General features: G+C 42.0%; 1 protein-coding gene across 1 annotated transcript in view; it reads left to right on the top strand.

Moving 5' to 3' along the window:
• Positions 1-18,246, top strand: part of ANXA3 (annexin A3) — a 61,563-nt gene that overhangs the window by 7,359 nt on the left and 35,958 nt on the right. The window contains exons 3-5 of the mRNA XM_066280721.1: positions 12,462-12,549; positions 14,219-14,313; positions 17,186-17,299. Coding sequence (XP_066136818.1) covers positions 12,462-12,549; positions 14,219-14,313; positions 17,186-17,299 — 297 coding nt within the window. The remainder of the gene's footprint in view (positions 1-12,461; positions 12,550-14,218; positions 14,314-17,185; positions 17,300-18,246) is intronic.

Genomic DNA, 18,246 nt, shown 5'->3' with positions numbered 1-18,246 from the left:
CCCTCTCCCCGTTGCTACTAGAACAGCTTGGGTTTGAGTCGCCCATCACTTCAGAGCCAGCACACGGAGATGAGGACTGAGTGGAATATGAGTGTCTTTAATCAAATTGCCAGCAACCTAAGAAAGCCGCAAACTTCAGATTCAAAAACCTGCCTTAATAGCCTCAGTTTGCAGGCCAGTTTTACAGGGTGGTCAGGGCTAGTTAAAGATGGGAAAAGAAGGTGAGTACCTGTCCTTTCTCAGGTCCAGATCCTGTTCTTCACTAAGCCTTGGCATGCTTCCTGTCCTTGGACATAAGGTTTCTGGCCTTGTTAATTTTCTCAAGGACTTAGATTAGGTCCAAGTACTCTACAGTCAGGGCTGTGGAGTCCTGCGTTTGATCTGGTTTTCAAGGCCTATTATCTGGGGTAGGGAAGCTGTTGGGTTGCTATTCCTATGCCTGGAAAAAAACAACAACAACGCTCAGACGATTCCACAATATGGAATGTAAGATTAGTATATTGGGAATATGTCTACTGTCTGTCCCCTTTCTTAATCGCTGGGTTCCTCCTGGATGCTTCCCAGGGGCTGCATGAAAGATAGGTCCTGCCACATTTCAAAAAGGATGGTTATATAGAAATCAAGAGAAAATTAAAAGCAAATGTACTAATTAGCTATTTCCTAGCCCTTGCATAATTTCCTATTGATTACAACTAAAAGCTACTGTTACTGAAGCCAAATTACTAACTTTTGGGTTTTTTCTATCACCTAGGAGTGTTCACCAGCTAGGAAATTCTTCCAGGCCTCAGTGGCCAGAGTTTTCACTGCATAGGTGCAGTTGATTGGATCACTGGTCACGTGATTAAATGCAATCTCCAGTTCTTTTCCCTTCTCGAAGTGCCAACCCTCTAATCCAGTCATGGCTGGTCTTTTTAATGGCCATCCCTGATGCTAAGGCATCATTAACATAATAAAGACACTTTGATCACTCAGGAACTTATAATGGTTTTTGAACCTCTGTGCTTTGAACTCAGGACAAAGACCAGCTATGTTCTTCATTATACCTTACATATATAACTCACACCAAGGTCTACAGAGTTTCTAAAACATCATATATCTTTATTTTTTTTACTAAAATTATATCAATACTGGCACTGGTTATCTTGTGCTGATCAGAAGCTCTGACTGGAAGTTACAAATTTCATAATAAGTAACAGGAAAATGAGTTAATGTTTCATAATAAATACAGAGTAGCAGGCAGAATCATTCAAAACATGAGGTCCATGGAGAAAAAAATAATAAAAGGGCTTCTTGATGGAGGAAAAGTTGGAGAAGGTGTACCTAAGTTGAGAATTAGAGAATGCAGCTTCCCTTCCCCCATAGATCCTTCCTCTCTTTCCTGGGAACAAGATTAGTGCAGCTTGACACCAGAGGACATGCCATATTTCCTTGCGCATAAGACGCTCCCATGTATAAGACACACCTTCATTTTGGGGCCTGAAATTTGAAAAAAAAAAATGTATTACATAAAGTTATTGAACTCAAGTTTTATTCGTCATAAAATTTATACAACTCCTCATCACTGTCAAATCTCCCATCCATTAGCTTGTCCTCACCTGTGTCTGATGACGAATCACCATCTTCATATATTGCCTCGTCCTCAGTTCCATCCATGGTATTTGAAATGCCACACTTCTACAACCACTGTGTAAGGTGCACCCCATTTTTAGACCCTAAATATTTCGGGAAAAGGTGCGTCTTATACATGGGGAAATGCAGTATGTTTGCATTTCTGCTGTGTAACCCAGAGGAACACCACCAGTGGTAGGGCTTCCAGGACGGATGCAGTGTGCTGATATGAGAGAGGATCGTGGGAAGGTAATGCCTTTCAAATTCTGTCCCACGGATGACACCAGGCCTGTGCATTTGGATGCTGTTGGTCCTGGGCACAAGGGGTCTGTGAGATCCCTCTCCAATTTCGTGTTTCTTGCTTTGGTGGGGACATCGCATTGGACTTTTATTCCCAGGTGTAGTTGCTCTTCCTGACCATGCAGATTTAATCCATGTGGAGGAACTCCTGTGTTACACCCATGTGGATGCACTGAATTTCTCCTCTGGTCTCCTTCCTGTCTGCCACACCTCAGGCCTGGAAGATCTATCTGGCTGTCTAACTATTTTAACTGAAATAGACCTTTTGCATCCCAAGCAGAGCAGTATATAATGATGAAGTATTCTTCAACAAGATTATAACTTCCTGTCTGGTGTGTTTTAAACCATGTTCCTGAAGCTTCTTTAGATAAATATTGGCACTCAGACAGTTACATAAATGGCTCTCTGCAGGAAGTTAAAGAAAAACAGGTTAGGTCTTGATTTCAAATCAAAACACAAGCATTTTGTTTCAGGACAAAGCCTGAGAAGTCCTGTGTAACTGCGAGGGAGGAGAGAAGCTTCCTGGGAGTGAATGGAATTAACAGTAAAGAGCTGTTCTTCGCCACTCCCCGACTCAAGCCCAGACACCAAGGAGGAGGGTCCATCTTTCATATTTAATCGTAATAAAAAGTATAATTTATCAGTTTAATGAGTAGCGTTGGAAGAAGCCTGGTAAATCAGAAACAACAAGAAAAAGAAAGTTTTATATTAAGAGCAAAGAATGTGAAAGGGAAAAGGTGTGATCTGATTCTCTTGAAAGTCTACTTTTTGGTGGATGCAAAGCAGTTAGAAAAATATTTTAGCCTGACCAGGTGGTGGCACAGTGGATAGAGTGTGGACCTGAGAGGCTGAGGATCCAGGTTTGAAACCCTGAGGTCACCTGTTTGAGTGTGGGCTCATCCAGCCTGAGAGCCAGCTCATCTGGCTTGAATGCGGAGTTGCCGACATGAGTGTGAGATCATAGGCATGACCCCGTGGTCACTGGCTTGAGCGAGGGGTCACTGGCTCAGTTGGAACCCCTCGGTCAAGGCACATATGAGAAAGCAATCAATGAACAACTAAAGTGCCACAACTACAAGTTGATGCTTCTCATCTTTCTCCATTTCTTTCTCTGTCTCTGTCTCTCTCGCAAAAAAAAAAAAAAAAAAAAAAAAAAAAAAAAGTGTGTGTGTGTGTGTGTGTGTATTTAAAGACCTGAACAACAAGAATAATAAAAGGGTTCTCAATGAATTAAAAGAATAAGTCAAAAGAGCAAAAATTCTTGAAGTCTGCTCCTTCCTCTACTATCATATCTTTGCTTCTTTCATTTTCAGCTATTTTTGTTTGATTAACTATGTACCTCCTTTAGGTTCTGGAGGCATTTTTACATAGGAGTAGTGACAGCTCCATGTGAACAGGATTAAGAAAAGATGGAGAACGCATTTGTCAGACATTTGACATGCAGCTTGGAGCTTTGAAAATTCTGTATGGCATTTAAGAATTATCGAAGAAAGCAAGACCTGAAAACAAAGCACTTTTATTCACTTATTCATTTAAAAAATATCTACTAAACATCTACTGTGTGCCAGATGGTGTTTTAGGCTCTGGGGATACAGCAGAGAAAGAATAATAAAATAAAAAAAGCATAGCTCTTACATACCTTTGATTTTTTTTAATTTTATTTATTCATTTTTAGAGAGGAGAGAGAGAGAGACAGAGAGGGAGAGAGAGGAGAGAGAGAGAGAGAGAGAGAGAAGGGGGAGGAGCTGGAAGCATCAACTCCCATATGTGCCTTGACCAGGCAAGCCCAGGGTTTCGAACCGGTGACCTCAACATTTCCAGGTCGACGCTTTATCCACTGCACCACCACAAATCATGCCCATACCTTTGATTTTATTACGGAAAACAGATAATAAGTGAAGAAATAAATGCATAATAAAGAAAGTCTGTTTTAAGTACTCCAGAGAAAAGCAGAGGTAGACCATGAGAGTGAGGAGGAGAGTGTGCTTTCTGTTCAGATGGGTGAGCAGAAGTCAACATGAAGTGAGCTAGCAGAATACCGTAGGGAGGAACATCCAGGCAAAGGGATCAGCAGGCGAGAAGCGCTGAGGCAGGTGGGCTAGGGGTATTACTAGAGTATTAAGAAAATTCCCATGAATGTTAGGAGGCAGTAAAGGAGGTTTGAGGAGGCATTACAATTCTCTCTTTTTGTTCCTTCAAGATCCTCTGAGGGCCCCAAAGAATCCCAGTAGTTTCGATAGCCTTTGCACGGACTATTCAAGGACTGTCTGTAATCCAGGTTTACTTTACATTAGGAAGCGTTCTTAAATCTGTAACAATTTATTGTCAGGATTTTCACTTTCCAAATACAAGTATGCAAAACCAATAAAATGATGCATTTTGCTATTGTCATGTGGGCATTAATGACCTTGGCCAGTGATACAAGAAATGTTCTTTCCAGAATGTTACAAATAGTAAACGTCCCTGATCTCAGTTCCTTACTGGTGGATTTCCATTCCAATAGGAGTGAAGAGGGAAGGGAATGGGTGTCACCATAGCACTCCTCAAATCCTGCCAAGCTAGCCACTGTTCTCTAGGCAAGCACTCCTTTAACAGGATGGGGGTGATGCCAGATTTCCCACTACAGAGAGCCAAGTTCCCTGGCCCTTCCACAGTCAGAGTACAGGTCCCTTAGGTCCCCAGGGGATGAAGTTAGATATGGGCAGAGCTGTGGATGTGGCTAGAATAGCCACATTTGTCTTCAACTTGGCAGAGAGTAGACTTTGGCCCAGAACTTATTTAAGTTAAACACCTGACTTTGGTTGTGGTACAAAAAATATAATCTTCAGATACTGGTACTAGATAAGTCAAAAGAAGATGTATATAAATTATTTTAGCCCTAGCCGGTTGGCTCAGCAGTAGAGCGTTTGCCCAGTGTGTGGAAGTCCTGGGTTCTATTCAGGACACACAGGAGAAGCGACCATCTGCTTCTTCACCTCTTCTTCTCTCTTTTCTTCCCACCCCACCACAGCCATGGCCCGAATGGCTTGAGCAAGTTGGCGTCGGGTGCTCACCTCAGGTGCTAAAATAGCTTGGTTGCCAAGCAACAGAGCAGCAGCCCCAGATGAGCAAAGCATCTAATATAATAAAACTATATTATTTTATAATCTGCTTCCAACTAATAATGAAAATTAATGAGAAGACATTTGTGTTGATAAAGTCTTTCTGGGGCCCAATGTTTCAAGCTCAATACAGATAGTTGGATTTGCTGCCTTTGTCAGAGAACTTGAGAGCTTAGATTAGAGAGATGATAGAATCACTAGAAACACCCTAGTGCACCAGGCATCAATCCCAGTGTCTGGAACCAGCTTTGAAAGACCTGAACTAGCCTGTGGTGCTGTAAGTGGTCACTGAAATAATCCCAAATCTCCCAGTATACAATGACCAACCACTCTGATTTCTGGACTGTGGGTATTTGAAAAAAAACAACTTCATCAGGCCATTGTCTAGTATAGGCCTTGGAGAAAATCCATACCTGGGGATGTCATTGTTTCCATCTACTTTCAGCAAAACTCATTCACAGTCACTGATTATGACCCTATCTAGAAGCTAAGCACTGGGCTAGGAGAGGGATATGTTTAAAACAAAAGGTCTCAGAAAAATAGAAAAAAACAAAAAAAACAAAAAACCCAAAAGGTCTCTCCATGGTAGAGCGTCGGGCTGGCGTGCAGGAGTCCTGGGTTCGATTCCTGGCCAGGGCACGCAGGAGAAGCATCCATCTGCTTCTCCAGCCATCCCCCTCTCCTTCCTCCGTCTCACTCTTCCCCTCCCACAGCCAAGGCTCCATTGGAGCAAAGTTGGCCCGGGTGCTGAGGATGGCTCTATGGCCTCTGCCTCAGGTGCTAGAATGGCTATGGTTGCAACAGAACGACGCCCCAGATGGGCAGAGAAATCGCCCCCTGGTGGGCATGCCGGGTGGATCCTGGTCGGGCGTATGCAGGAGTCTGTCTGACTGCCTCCCCATTTTCAACTGCAGAAAAATACAAAAAAATAATAAATAAATAAAACAAAAGGTCTGTGCCCTCTGGAACTTTATTTTAGAGGAGGTGGAGACACAGACATAAACAGTGAGTGATATTATGGAATGCAGAGTGCCCTAAGGCGGAAAGGCTCCTGAGATGGAGAATAGCGGGAGAGGACCCACTCAGGTCAAGTGGCCAGGGTGGATGGCCAGAACCGAGAGGATGACCTCTGTACACGGAACTGAAGGCAGAAAATCATTCCAGATGGAGGGAACAGCATGTACAAAGGCTAAGTTAAGATGAGAAAGAATTCAACATTTATCAGCTGGACCCTCAGAGAACTGAAATGAAATGAGCAAAGGTGAGGGCAATGAGGAAGTAGGTCAACGCTGCCAGCCGTGTGGATGGTGCAAGGAGTTTGGACTCTATTCAGTATCCAGTGGGAGGTCAGAGAAGGGTGTTCAGTCAGGGAATGCCATGACCTGACCTAGATCTCTCACGGATCCCTAAGCTGCTACGTGGGAAATGGCAGGAGGTGGGCAGCAGGAGGAAGTGGGGTGGGAGGCAAGTGCCATGTCCACGTCCAGGAGAGCGATGGCGACTTGGATGATAGCAGCCACGAGGAAGGAGGAAGAAGTGCCCATGAGATCGTCTTTCAGAGAGTCTCAACAGGTCTTGCTGATGATTGGATTTGAGGGAAAGAGTCATGAAGGAACCAAAGGAGACTCCCGGGTTTTGGTTGGTGGTGGTGCCATTTAAAGAGATGGAACAGATTGGGGACAAGCTCAGAGACTGGCATTGGATTTCCTGGGTTCAGTCCTGACTGTGCCACACACACAAGCTCTGTGACTTTAGACAAGTGTCTTGCCTCTCTGTGCCTAAGTCTGACCCCTGTAAATGGGGTCATCGTAGGGTGGCTTTGAGGTTAAATGAACAGATACTTACAAAACACAAATGCATCCCATGTAAGCATATGCAAGAAACCAGCTTGGGAGGAAATAATGAGTTGATGTGTGAGATAGAAAAATAGATACATCAAGTAGACATTGAATAGACAAGACCAGAGTTCAAGATAAAAGTCTGGGCTGGAGGTGGAAGTGTGGGAGTTGTCTGCCTACAGAAGGGAGAGTGGTGGGAATAACCCACAGCAGGGTCAGAGGGAAAGAAAAGAGAGACTTTCTCTTTTAGAAGAACCTGTTTTATAAAGGTCAGGCAGAGGCCAGCTGGTATGGTAGGAAACCCGCAGAAGGAGGCCCAGGAGCCAAAGCAAAGGCTGAGTGCCCCTGGGTTAACCGTGAGTGACACGTGCTTCTGAGGGGTTAGGTTTCTGTCAATATAGTCTGGGTTCCAGGGAAAACACAACACAGATTACTTGTTTACCCCTAGCTTCTCTAACAATCACATTTATCTATCTACTCCAGCCCGACACTCTCTTCTGTTCCCACATTCCAACACTATTGCTCTGTGACTGCCCTGATGAAATCAGAAAAAGAAAAGCTGGCAAGTGTGGATAGTTTCTCCTTGGAGGGAGTACAAGATGAAATGCAAACATCTCTGGACCTCCTAGATGCATTGCTAACATAACAAAGCCATAATGTCAGCCTCGCCTCTGCTGGGCATCCCTGAGGCTGCCAACCTCTGCTTCCCACCCCCTGCTTCTCTTTGCTGCCCTGGGAGGAGAGCGTGCCTGCCTGCCAAGGCGATGGGGAGCCGTCTGTTAGCACTGGTCTCTGCCAGCTTCTGGAAGAAGATAAGGCCCCGGGTATTTGCCCTGCAGGACCTCATGGTTACCAATCTTTTTCTCTGACATCTTACCTTCTGTATCAGTTTCCTGGGGCTGTAGTTACAAAGTGCCATGAACTGGATAGATGGTTTTAAACAAAAGAAATGTACTGTCTTTCAGTTCTGGAGGCTAAAAGTCAGAAATCATGGTGTTGGTAGGGCCATGCTCCCTCTGAAACCTGTAGGGGACTCCTTCATCGACTCTTCCTGGCTTCTGGTGGTCTGCTGCAATCTCTGGTCATCCGTGGTACCACTCCAGTCTTTGCTTCATCCCCTCATCGTCACGTCACATTCTCCCTGTATATCTGTCTTCACATAGTTCTCTTCAGTTAGATTAGATTAGGGCCCACCCAACCCCAGTATAACCTCATCTTAGCTAATCACATCAGCAGTAACCTTATCCTGGGTAGGTCCACATTCTGAAGTACTGTGAATTAGGACTTCAACATACCTTTTCGGGGAGAACACACTTCAACCCATAGCACCTCCTCACTGAACTATGTATTATTTCAGGGCCTTTCATGGTAAACTTTCTTTGGTTTTGAAAATGACCTTTTACTTGAAAAATTGGAAGAGAAGTTTTACATCTTCCAAGTTGCTTTATTGCTTTATTTTTTTTTAAATCTACTTCATTTTTCCTTTGATCAGAAACCTTGATGACCAGGCTATTTTGACATTGAGCAGAGAGAATGATTATTTCTCCCTGGCTCTTTGAGAGTTGCTGAGTCCTGAAGGTTTACATGAGGCACTGATTTGGAAGCTTGACTTTGGGATGTGACCTTACAGGGCTGTATGAAGTGAGAGTTGGTTCGGTTCTGCCTCACCTTCAAAACATACTGCAGCAGTGCTCTGTTCTGGGGCATTTGGCTCTAAATGTTTCTTGTCAACAGAATGGGCACCTTATGTTTTTCTCTTTTATTCATTTGTGTAAATATTAGTGTTTAGCTTCTTGCAAACCCGGTGCACTTTGCGTGAAGAAATATGCTTGGTTTTCATGAGTCAACAACAGACTGGCCTCTCTCGGCGGTTGTATCAGACAAATCCCCCCGCTCAGCTTGCCACATCAGTGGCTTCAACACCTCGTGCGCTATGTCTGATCTCCAAAGGACAGCTTTAGAAGATCAGGGCAAACTATATTGTCAGGAAGAAAGTGGTTTGAAGGAGAGGCAGCCTAGCCTAGTAATTAGCAGCGAAGATCGATGAGACTGATCACTTGCTGGCTGGGAACGTGGGCAAGTTACTTAAGGATCAGCTTCATTCTCATCTGTGAGTAGAATTTAGTATATCTGCCTTATAAGTTTGTTGTGAGGGTTGAATGAGCTAGTTAGTGCTGGAAACACAGTTAGCACGGTACCCGCCCGCAGTAAGTAGCAGCAATTGTTATTCATGTGAAGAGCACCTGTTATTCCCCCCTTTATTTACACACTGCTTGCTTTCATTTCTTTTCCAACTGGTTTTAGGGTCATATTTCCTGTTGGGGCATCTGAAGGTCAAGCTTGAGAAAAGGAAGGCAGTTAAGTGTGTTTAAGGGATGTGGATGGAAATCTGATTAAACATGATTTTTTCTTAAAAAGAAAGACTGGCAAGTATTCATGCAGTGTCCTACTCTAGCACTGACACTGTGTTAGGGTAATAGAATTAGTGGAAATAAAGTCAAACATTGGTTAGTAATTTAAATATCAAGGAATTAAGCCTGCAATGAAGCAGGCAATGCAAATACAGGGTGGGGCAAAAGTAGGTTTACAGTTGTTTGTATGGAAAACAATACAATACTTGATAAATAATTATACGAGAATAAACTCTGTGTTTCGTGTACTCCTAACTGTAAAGCTACTTTTGCCCCACCCTGTACTTAGTTTTGTTTGGCTGCAAAAGCGCCAACATTCCGGAAACAATGAGCTCATCATCAAATTCTTTTTCCACGCCCATGAAAGAATCTAGGACTTGTTTGCCCGTTTTTTTGCTTTGTTTTCCTGGGCAGCTGAGACTAAATAGAGCAGTGGGTTTTAAACTTTAGAATGCATTAAAATCATTTGGGGGACTTTGTTAAAAACACAAATCCTGAGTCTTAGCCCCAGAGCTGCTGATTTCTGAGACCGAGGTGTGGCCTGAGACTTTGCATTGTTAGTAAGTTCCTTGCTGATTTTGATGTGGACGCTGCCCAATGACCCAGGAACCACACTTTGAGAACCACTCTGTGGACTCCTGTGAGGCATGAGCACAGAGCGTTTTAGACACAAAGAGGTGGGTTCAAATTCTGAGGCTGTCCTTATTAGCAGACTTATGTTAAGCAAATAATTCCTCCAAGATCAAGTTTCTTCCATTTTAAAATGGAAATAACAAAATCCCTCTTTTTAAGGCCATTGTAAACATTAAATAAGTTGTCTATAAAACATATTGTTTACTGTCTGGCATGTATTAGTTTAAAAAATTCTATTGATTTCTTTTACTGTAAGAGTTTTTCCTAAGTCATGCAAATATTTCTGAATGTTCTGCGAAACCAAGTCCAAATCACTGAAAGTCTATTTCAGAATGCCTGTACCACTTTTTCAATCTGGCATGTGTGTGTGCAGGGGGGTGTTTAGTTTTTCTGCTTTTAACTAAATGAGTAATTCCCTCTTAATTCTTACTAGCTATCAAGTTGTGAAACAGACTGGAAATTTCTTCTCCAACTTTGCACATTGGAATTCCAGCATATTTTGATGTGTAGGTAGTACAGGGCAGTGAAAATGTCATGGCTGGACTGGAAACCCTGAGTTTTCATAATTCATGAATAATCAGAATCAGACTACAAATTTTGTCTTTTTGAATTCAGAAGCCACCATATTTATCTGCATGACACACAATCACCCGGGGAGCTTCTTGAATGTGTAATGTCTACCCTAGCACCACATTCCTAAGGAATATGACTCAGCGTGTCTAGGACAGGACCTGGTCATGTGCAATCACTCCAGGTTATTCAGAGGCCAGATTTTAAGAAAGACTAGGAATGGACTGCCATGGTTGTGACTGCATTCAAATTCAGATGCTACTGCTTCACTAGCTGTGAACTTGAGCCTATTCTCCCGCCTTCTTAAATCTTGGTGTCTTGTATGTGAAATGTGTTCCTTTTACACCTTCCTCAAAACCGTTCTATAGGTTATAGTTCGGCTATAAAATGTCTAGTATAGGGCAGGGCATAAAGCACTCAATTACTATGATATTGTGGCGGTTCCTCTAAAATGCCACACATGGAAAGGTGGACACATAAGATAAACACAGAAGTTCATAAGTGGAGAGAGTTGATCTGAAGCCATTGACTCCATGAATCCACAAAATAGTTACTAAGCCCCGGATAAAGAGAATTCTCCAATGATTATGTTGAAGTGACTGGGTTCTTACAGTTGCTGGTAGATCAGGCACATCTACATCTAGTTTCTGACTCATTACAATTACTTTTTTAGAATCAAAATTCTTTCTTTTGGATACTGTAAGATTTAATGATATTTGATTGTGTTGAAACAAATTGTTCAACCTAATCTATTGACTCAACAGACTGTCCTTTTTTACTGTGCCAGAACATTAATCGTCCATCACTTTAGTGTGACAAGATAATGTCTTTTCATGAAAATATGAAACACTTCAGGGGAGCCCAAGTGAAGCCAAAATAAGAGAACCAGTATTTTTCAGTACCAAGAGGGGAAATCTGTTTAGGGGAAAAAAACAAAACAAAACATTTATTACTGTAAAGATAGATTTTTATTCAAAGAGTTAGAAAATACCATATAAGGATATGTTTACTTTCAAAGTCTTGTAGCTGTTCTACAGTCTCTTAAGCAGTTTTAAGATATTTTATTCCTTCTGTAGGACAGTCTTTCCAGATTCCTGACATGTTTTTCATTTATCCGTTTAAAATTAGTATTGTGGCATTTTTCATTTCCATGCAGTTCCATAAGATCTATGTCAGTGGAGCTTTCTGGAGAGAATTTATTGGCTGCAATTGCTCATCCATTAAACAAAGCTTAGCAACAGGCAGTTCTAATGGGGTTTTCATTTATGTATCCTTTAGTGCAGGGTTCCCCAAGGGCAGTGGTCAATATTAATCCCTTGAGTAGTGAGTCTTTTTCATGCTTACTGACCCCCGGGGGTGAGTTTTTGTTTTTGTTTTTTTTTTTCAAAAAATGAAATTAGTTCCAGTTACAGTTTTATTAACTTAAAATCATGTTTGTTTGATAACCAATTTATGTAAACAAGGAGAACATACATTTGCCTTTTTTTAATGTTGGCTTACATGTTTTTAAAATAAAATTTTTTTTACTCTGGATGGTCAGGAGGCATGAGGACGTACATGAATGTTCGTACTACTCAAGGGTTGAAACATCTTGAAGACTATAAACCACAGTTACTTTTGTGTGAGGTGCAGTGAAGAGCTTAGAATTATCACTTGAAAATGAACCGGATGTAGGACAGACCCACTTCCTTTTTGCTTTGATGCCGATGCCACTTTAAAGCAAATATTCTTCAGTTACCAGAATTAATATAATGTATTGCTCTAGAGAATGAATATTCTAGATTTCTTATTTGTTACACGAGATGAAAAAAAAGGAGAAGCCTTATTAAATATGCAGTTAATGACATATTGCCTGCATCTCTCTTAAACACTCAAGAGGATAAGAAGGCGTGCAAATGATGGGTTTGTTATGTTTCCAAAATGTATATGGGAATATGCATATGTAATATAAACAAAGATGTAATTTTGAACTAGTGGGACTGTCAGATATTGCCTTTTAGGTGGGACACCGAGGGACAGTGAGAGATTATCCTGGCTTTAGTCCATCAGTGGATGCTGAAGCAATTCGTAAGGCAATCCGAGGAATTGGTGAGTCATGGTTTACAATCCCTTTTTAAATGTTGAAGCAAATTAGATTATATTTTACTTTTTTAAAGTTGAATCTGCCTACCAGTTAGTGGTGCAGTGAACAGAGCACTGACCTGGGATGCTAATGACCCAGGTTCAAAACCCTGACGTTGCTGGCTTGAGCATGGGCTCACCAGCTTAAGCGTTGGGTTGCTGATTTGAGCATGGGATCATAGACAGGACCCCATGGTTGATGGCTTGAGCCCAAGGTCGCAGGCTAGAGCAAGGAGCCACTGACTTGACTGGAGCCCCCTGCCCCCACCCAGTCAAGGCATGTATGAGAAGCAATCAATAAACAACTGAAGTGTTGCAGCTATGACTTGATGCTTCTCATCTCTCTCCCTTCCTGTCTGTCTCTGTCTCTGTCTCTGTCTCTGTCTCTCTCTCTCTCTCTGTCTCTCTTGCCAAAAAAAAAAAAAAAAGATTTATTATACAGGTTGCAGGTGCACAGTTCTACAACACATCATCTACACACTGTATTATGTGTTCACCACCCAGTCAAGTCTCCATTTATCCCCTATACCCTCCTCTACCTCCCCCAACCCCCTAGCCCCTGGCAATTATTACACTGTTGTGAATTTTTTCCTCTTGTTTTTTGTTTTTTGCTCAATCACAGTCTAAAAATGAAATGGTTCCATTTGCCCAATTTGGCTTACTCAATTACAGAAATTGTAAGGGGCTTAAAATTGTGAAATAATGAGGAAAAGTGATGTAGAGTATGCACCATTGATTGCCAAAGGGTATGTGTAGCCAAGGTGTGTGTGGGTCATCTCAACAGAGAGAAGGTGAGTCTTGCATGCCAGTTAATTTATAACATTCTAGTCATGCAGCAGGCCCAATGCATGCAGGCCAACTCATAGTTCCCCAAGCCAGGTGTAGTCCTTTACTGCTAAGGAGGCTAACACGACTCCCACATTATCATAATACTATAATGACCGAGGAGCTAGTGATCTCAGGTTATTCTTGGGCAGGCTAGTGTCAGCCCTGGCCTGATGTTATTCTTTACTTAGGTGGTTAGGTATACAGGTGTGAACCAGAGAGAGATACATGTTTTAGAGTCAGAGATTTGGGGTCAGATTCCTGCTACACCCGTTAAAAGCTGCGTGAGTTTGGCAAATGAAGTAACTTTTCCGAGTGTTATTGTCTTCATCTTTAGGACAGCTTAATCATGCCTACTGCCCAGGGCCTCTGTGACTATTAAGACAATGATTAAAAGGTCCTACTACATAGTAGGTTCTCAATAAATGTCAAGGTTTTTTTTCCTAGAAGAAAGGAGATTTTCCTAACAAGTATGGAGATGAGAAAGAAAAGGTGACACAATAGTAACTGAGCCTCACACAGGTGAAAACACCTTATCCAAAAGCAGTATGCTCCTTGTGGCTCCCTCTGTCAGAGGAATATGTAGGCAATGATTGTTTTTTTTCCCCCCAAGATCATCTGAATAAAGTTAATTTCGTTGCCAAAAGCCAAGGAAACAAAGAAAATTTTCAACCTGGTAATAATCTGGAAATTAAAAACTAAAATGCCTTCCTGTCTGCATTTGTTTCAGACTATTAATTTTCTTTTGTTCATGACAGATATTAAGGGTCTTTGGGTTGATGGGGAGTAAAATTCTTTTTGTTCCATTTAGGGACTGACGAGAAAACGCTCATCAGCATTCTGACTGAGAGGTCGAACGCACAGCGGCAGCTGATTGCTAAGGAATATCAAGCAGCATATGGAAAGGTACGTTTTAATTAACACCAGCAGTAAAGAGCTAATCACTAATGGACCAGGGGTGTTCCCATGGGATTATGCCCACAGATCTTTCGCTTGAAGCTGAAAGTAACAGAAAGTACCCTGTGTATCCAGTTAACAGCCTGGAGGATGAGTCCTGGTTTTGCCCTTAACTGGCTGAACAGCCTTGAGCTGTTATTTGGTCTTTCTGGACCTTCAGTTCTTCACCTGTTGAATAAGGATGGTTGCCTTAGATGGGTGGCTCTAAACCAGGAATTTTGCTTTCTAGGGAGTATTTGGCAATTTATCCAGATATTTTGATTATCACAACTGGTGGGAGAGAAGGTTTTTCTGGCATCTGATGGGTAGAGGTCAAGGTTGTTTTTAAACATCCTACAATGCAGCAGAAAGCTCCCTCCCCGCTGTACAAAATATTATCTGACCAGTTATCTGACAAATCCCGTCTTAGATGAGCCATTTCTCTTTCCACTTGAACGTGTACATGTAATTGTATGTTTGATTTATTCACCAAATGAAAACTTATTAAGTACCAAAAACTATATTAAGAACTATACAAGAACATTTGTGTGTCTTTTTCTTCATACACTTTCTTTGTTCAATAATAAACCACTCTGTGTTGGGAGCTGGGTACTACTCTGAGTCAGAAGGTATCCTAGGAGATTCACCGGTGTAAAAGCAGATCCTCTCTTCTCTCATGGAGCTAACATCCTATTAGAAAAATAATAAATAGGTAAATAAAATAAATTCAGATACTGGTAAGTGCTATGAAAGAATTAAAGTGCAATGATTGACAGAGGGTGGCTGCAGAATGGCTGGGTGGTGAGGAAGGGTCAGTGAGTGGCTGTTACTTTAGTCGTAGCTAAGACTGAACAAGACCTTTGCTTGCTCTGGAGAGAAGAGCATTTCAGACAGAAGGTACAGTGAATGCAAAAGCCCTGAGGCCAAATCAAACTGGGACTATTTAAGAAACAGAAACTGCAATGTGGCAGCAGTGTAGAAAGTCAAGGGAGAAGAGGGAAGAGATGAGGTTGGAGAGAATTTAGAATAAACTGGGCCTCAGCGTCTTGGTACAGAGTGTAGATTTTTTTCTGAGAACAATAGATAACCACTGCAGGCTTGTAAGCAAGGCAATAAAAGGATCTAACATAAAGTTTTAAAGGATTATTTTAGCTGTTGTGACTAATGAAGCATGGAGGGGAAGGACTGGTAACTGAGACCAGTCGGGCTACTGCGTCCGGGTGAGAACTGAGAGTGTCTAGTGGCCATGCACAGGCAGCTAGACAGCACTTCCGGAAAGGGTTCTCCAAGCCTGCAACTCTGCTGAGACACCCTTCCCAGATACTTAACCTTCACACTTTATCAGATACTTAATGTATTATATTGAAACTTTATATTTGAATGTGTCCATTTTTCCCATGAATGTCCTAACAGTAAGGATTGTGTCTAACTGACCTTTAAATGCCTTGCACAGAGCAGGACCCCAAAAAACATTTGTCGCATTAAGTGAATTGCCAAGCTCCTAGGCAAGGCAACACTCATGAATAGGGAACACGAATGAGCCGAAGAATGATTCGTTGGCTTTTCAGGATTTGCAAAATATGGAGGAAGGATAGAGGTGAAGGGTAACAAGCGTTCCTCACAGTGGGACAGAATGAGAGCATGTGCAGAAGGGTTCAGTTGGCAAGTCTTGGGTTGAGTACAGATGGTGGTGGAGTTTAGCATTTAAAGAGGAAACACCCTGTGGCAATTAAAGCAAGGCTAGTGACACTTGGCTCCATTTCATCTATTTGCATACAATTTACATGCAGAAGCCTGCCCCTGCCTCAGGCCCTGAGGATTGGTCTGTATCCTCATTGTCACAGAAGTCTGGGAGGCTGCCAGCATATTTCAGAGCTGAAAATAATCAAGAGCAAAAAAAATATGTGGTAACACTTCTCTGAATATTGGAAATAGAAACCATGTTACCCGCCTTCAAGCAGGGATGATGGACCTTACTTATATAATGTGTGGAAACGGCATTAAAGAACAGTAGCACTAAGTTACGTCTGCCCACATCGCCACATTTATTTTCCCCCTGCTGTTGTCACAGAAACTGCTCTTTTTTTTTTTTTTTTACGAGATAGAAACGGAAAGTGAAAGGGAGAGGAAAGAGATGAGAAGCATCAACTTGTAGATTTAGTTGTTTACTGATTGCTTCACATCTGTGCCTTGACCTGGGGGCTCAATCCAAGCCAGTGACCCCTTGCTCAAGCCAGTGACCTTGGGAATTATGTCAATAATCCCATCTTCAAGCTGGCAATCTGGGGTTTTAAACCAGAGAGCTCAGCATTCTGGGTCGATATTCTATCCACTGCACCACCACTGGTCAGGCCAGAAACTGCTTAGGATGGTACCTAGATCTCTACTCTTACCAGAGGCAAATGACCAACCACTGTCTTCCCTTCCCTCTTCTCTTTGAAGCTCTTTACCAATCACTGTAAAGCAAGACAGGAAGAGAACTCCTACCAATGAAGCTGGGAGTGAATTATAGGGCTCCTCCTCCTCTTCCTCTTTCCTCATCCCATCTAAGCATTGTGAATACCAAGGACCTGGGAAATGCACCTGAATATAGTTTCTATTTGTGGCACCCATGGAACCTTCTTCCACTGGCTTTTCTTCAGAAAACCTTCAATAAAATAGAAGAACATTTTGGAGGCAATCATAAAATGTAGATTAAATATCCATAGAAATATTTTCACCATGTTTGTTTATTCCCTGTGAATGGGTATGTTTTTGTCTGAATTGTTACATTTGTTCATCCTTCACTAGGTGACTTAGAGAAGAGTATGTCACACTTACTTTTGTGGGTTTTTTATGTTAGGAACTGAAAGATGACTTGAAGGGCGATCTCTCTGGCCACTTTGAGCATCTCATGGTGGCCCTGGTGACTCCTCCAGCACTGTTTGATGCGAAGCAGCTGAAGAAATCCATGAAGGTAGGAGCACTACACAAACCACTTTGCCCAGGATTTGACTATGTCATCAAAATTAGTGACTTCTTTCTAGTGCACACTTGACATATGGGTGTAAATGTGACAGATTTAGATGTCACTTTGATTCTGTGCTCCCCAATTGGTAGACCAGCCCTGACATGAGAAGCACTTGTGGAACCTTGAGCCCACATGATCCTGGGCTAAAAGGATATTGTCATATTTTTTTACCTGAAGAGTCAAAGTCTCTCATTTATTGTCATTGAAAATGAATGGCAATATCGTCAACCCCATTGTTTCAGCCAAAAACCTAGTATTATCTTTGATCCCTTGCTTTCTCTCATTCTTCAGAGCTCCCAAATCTATCTGCAGGCCTATGAGCTCTACTCCAAGTGAGAACACATCTCTCAAAATTCGTTGCTAATATTCTAGTTAAACCACAGTCATCTCGACTGAAACATACCAATGGCATCCTAATGAGTCCCTTTGCCTTCATTTTTGTACATCTCAAATTCATTCACACAGAATAGCCAAAATTATTTTTAGAGTCAATTATCTTATTCAGCTACATAAATCCCCAATGGATTTGAATACTTAAAATCCAAACTCCTTATTATGACTTTCATCATCCAGCACAGTCTGGGTCTTGTCTATCTCTGAGATGTTTTAAAATTCTGTTTGTATCAGTTGGGGTTCCTAGGAAAGGCAGAACCAGTAGGCAGGAGATATATATTGAGATTTATTGCAAGGGGTTGGTTACACGATTATGGACCTGGCTGGAAAATCTGAAGGGCAAGCTTGAATTCTTAGCACAGTTGGAGCTGCTGCTCACAGGTAGCATTTTTTCTTCTTCAGAGAAGCCTCAGATCTACTCTCACGGCCTTTCAGTTGACTGAATTAGGCCCACATATAATATCTAAGATGATTTCCCTTACTTAAAGTAACTGTAATGG

The sequence above is a fragment of the Saccopteryx bilineata genome, chromosome 5 (assembly GCF_036850765.1).
Source record: "Saccopteryx bilineata isolate mSacBil1 chromosome 5, mSacBil1_pri_phased_curated, whole genome shotgun sequence".
NCBI lineage: Eukaryota > Metazoa > Chordata > Mammalia > Chiroptera > Emballonuridae > Saccopteryx > Saccopteryx bilineata.
This window is presented reverse-complemented; position numbering and strand designations above follow the sequence as displayed.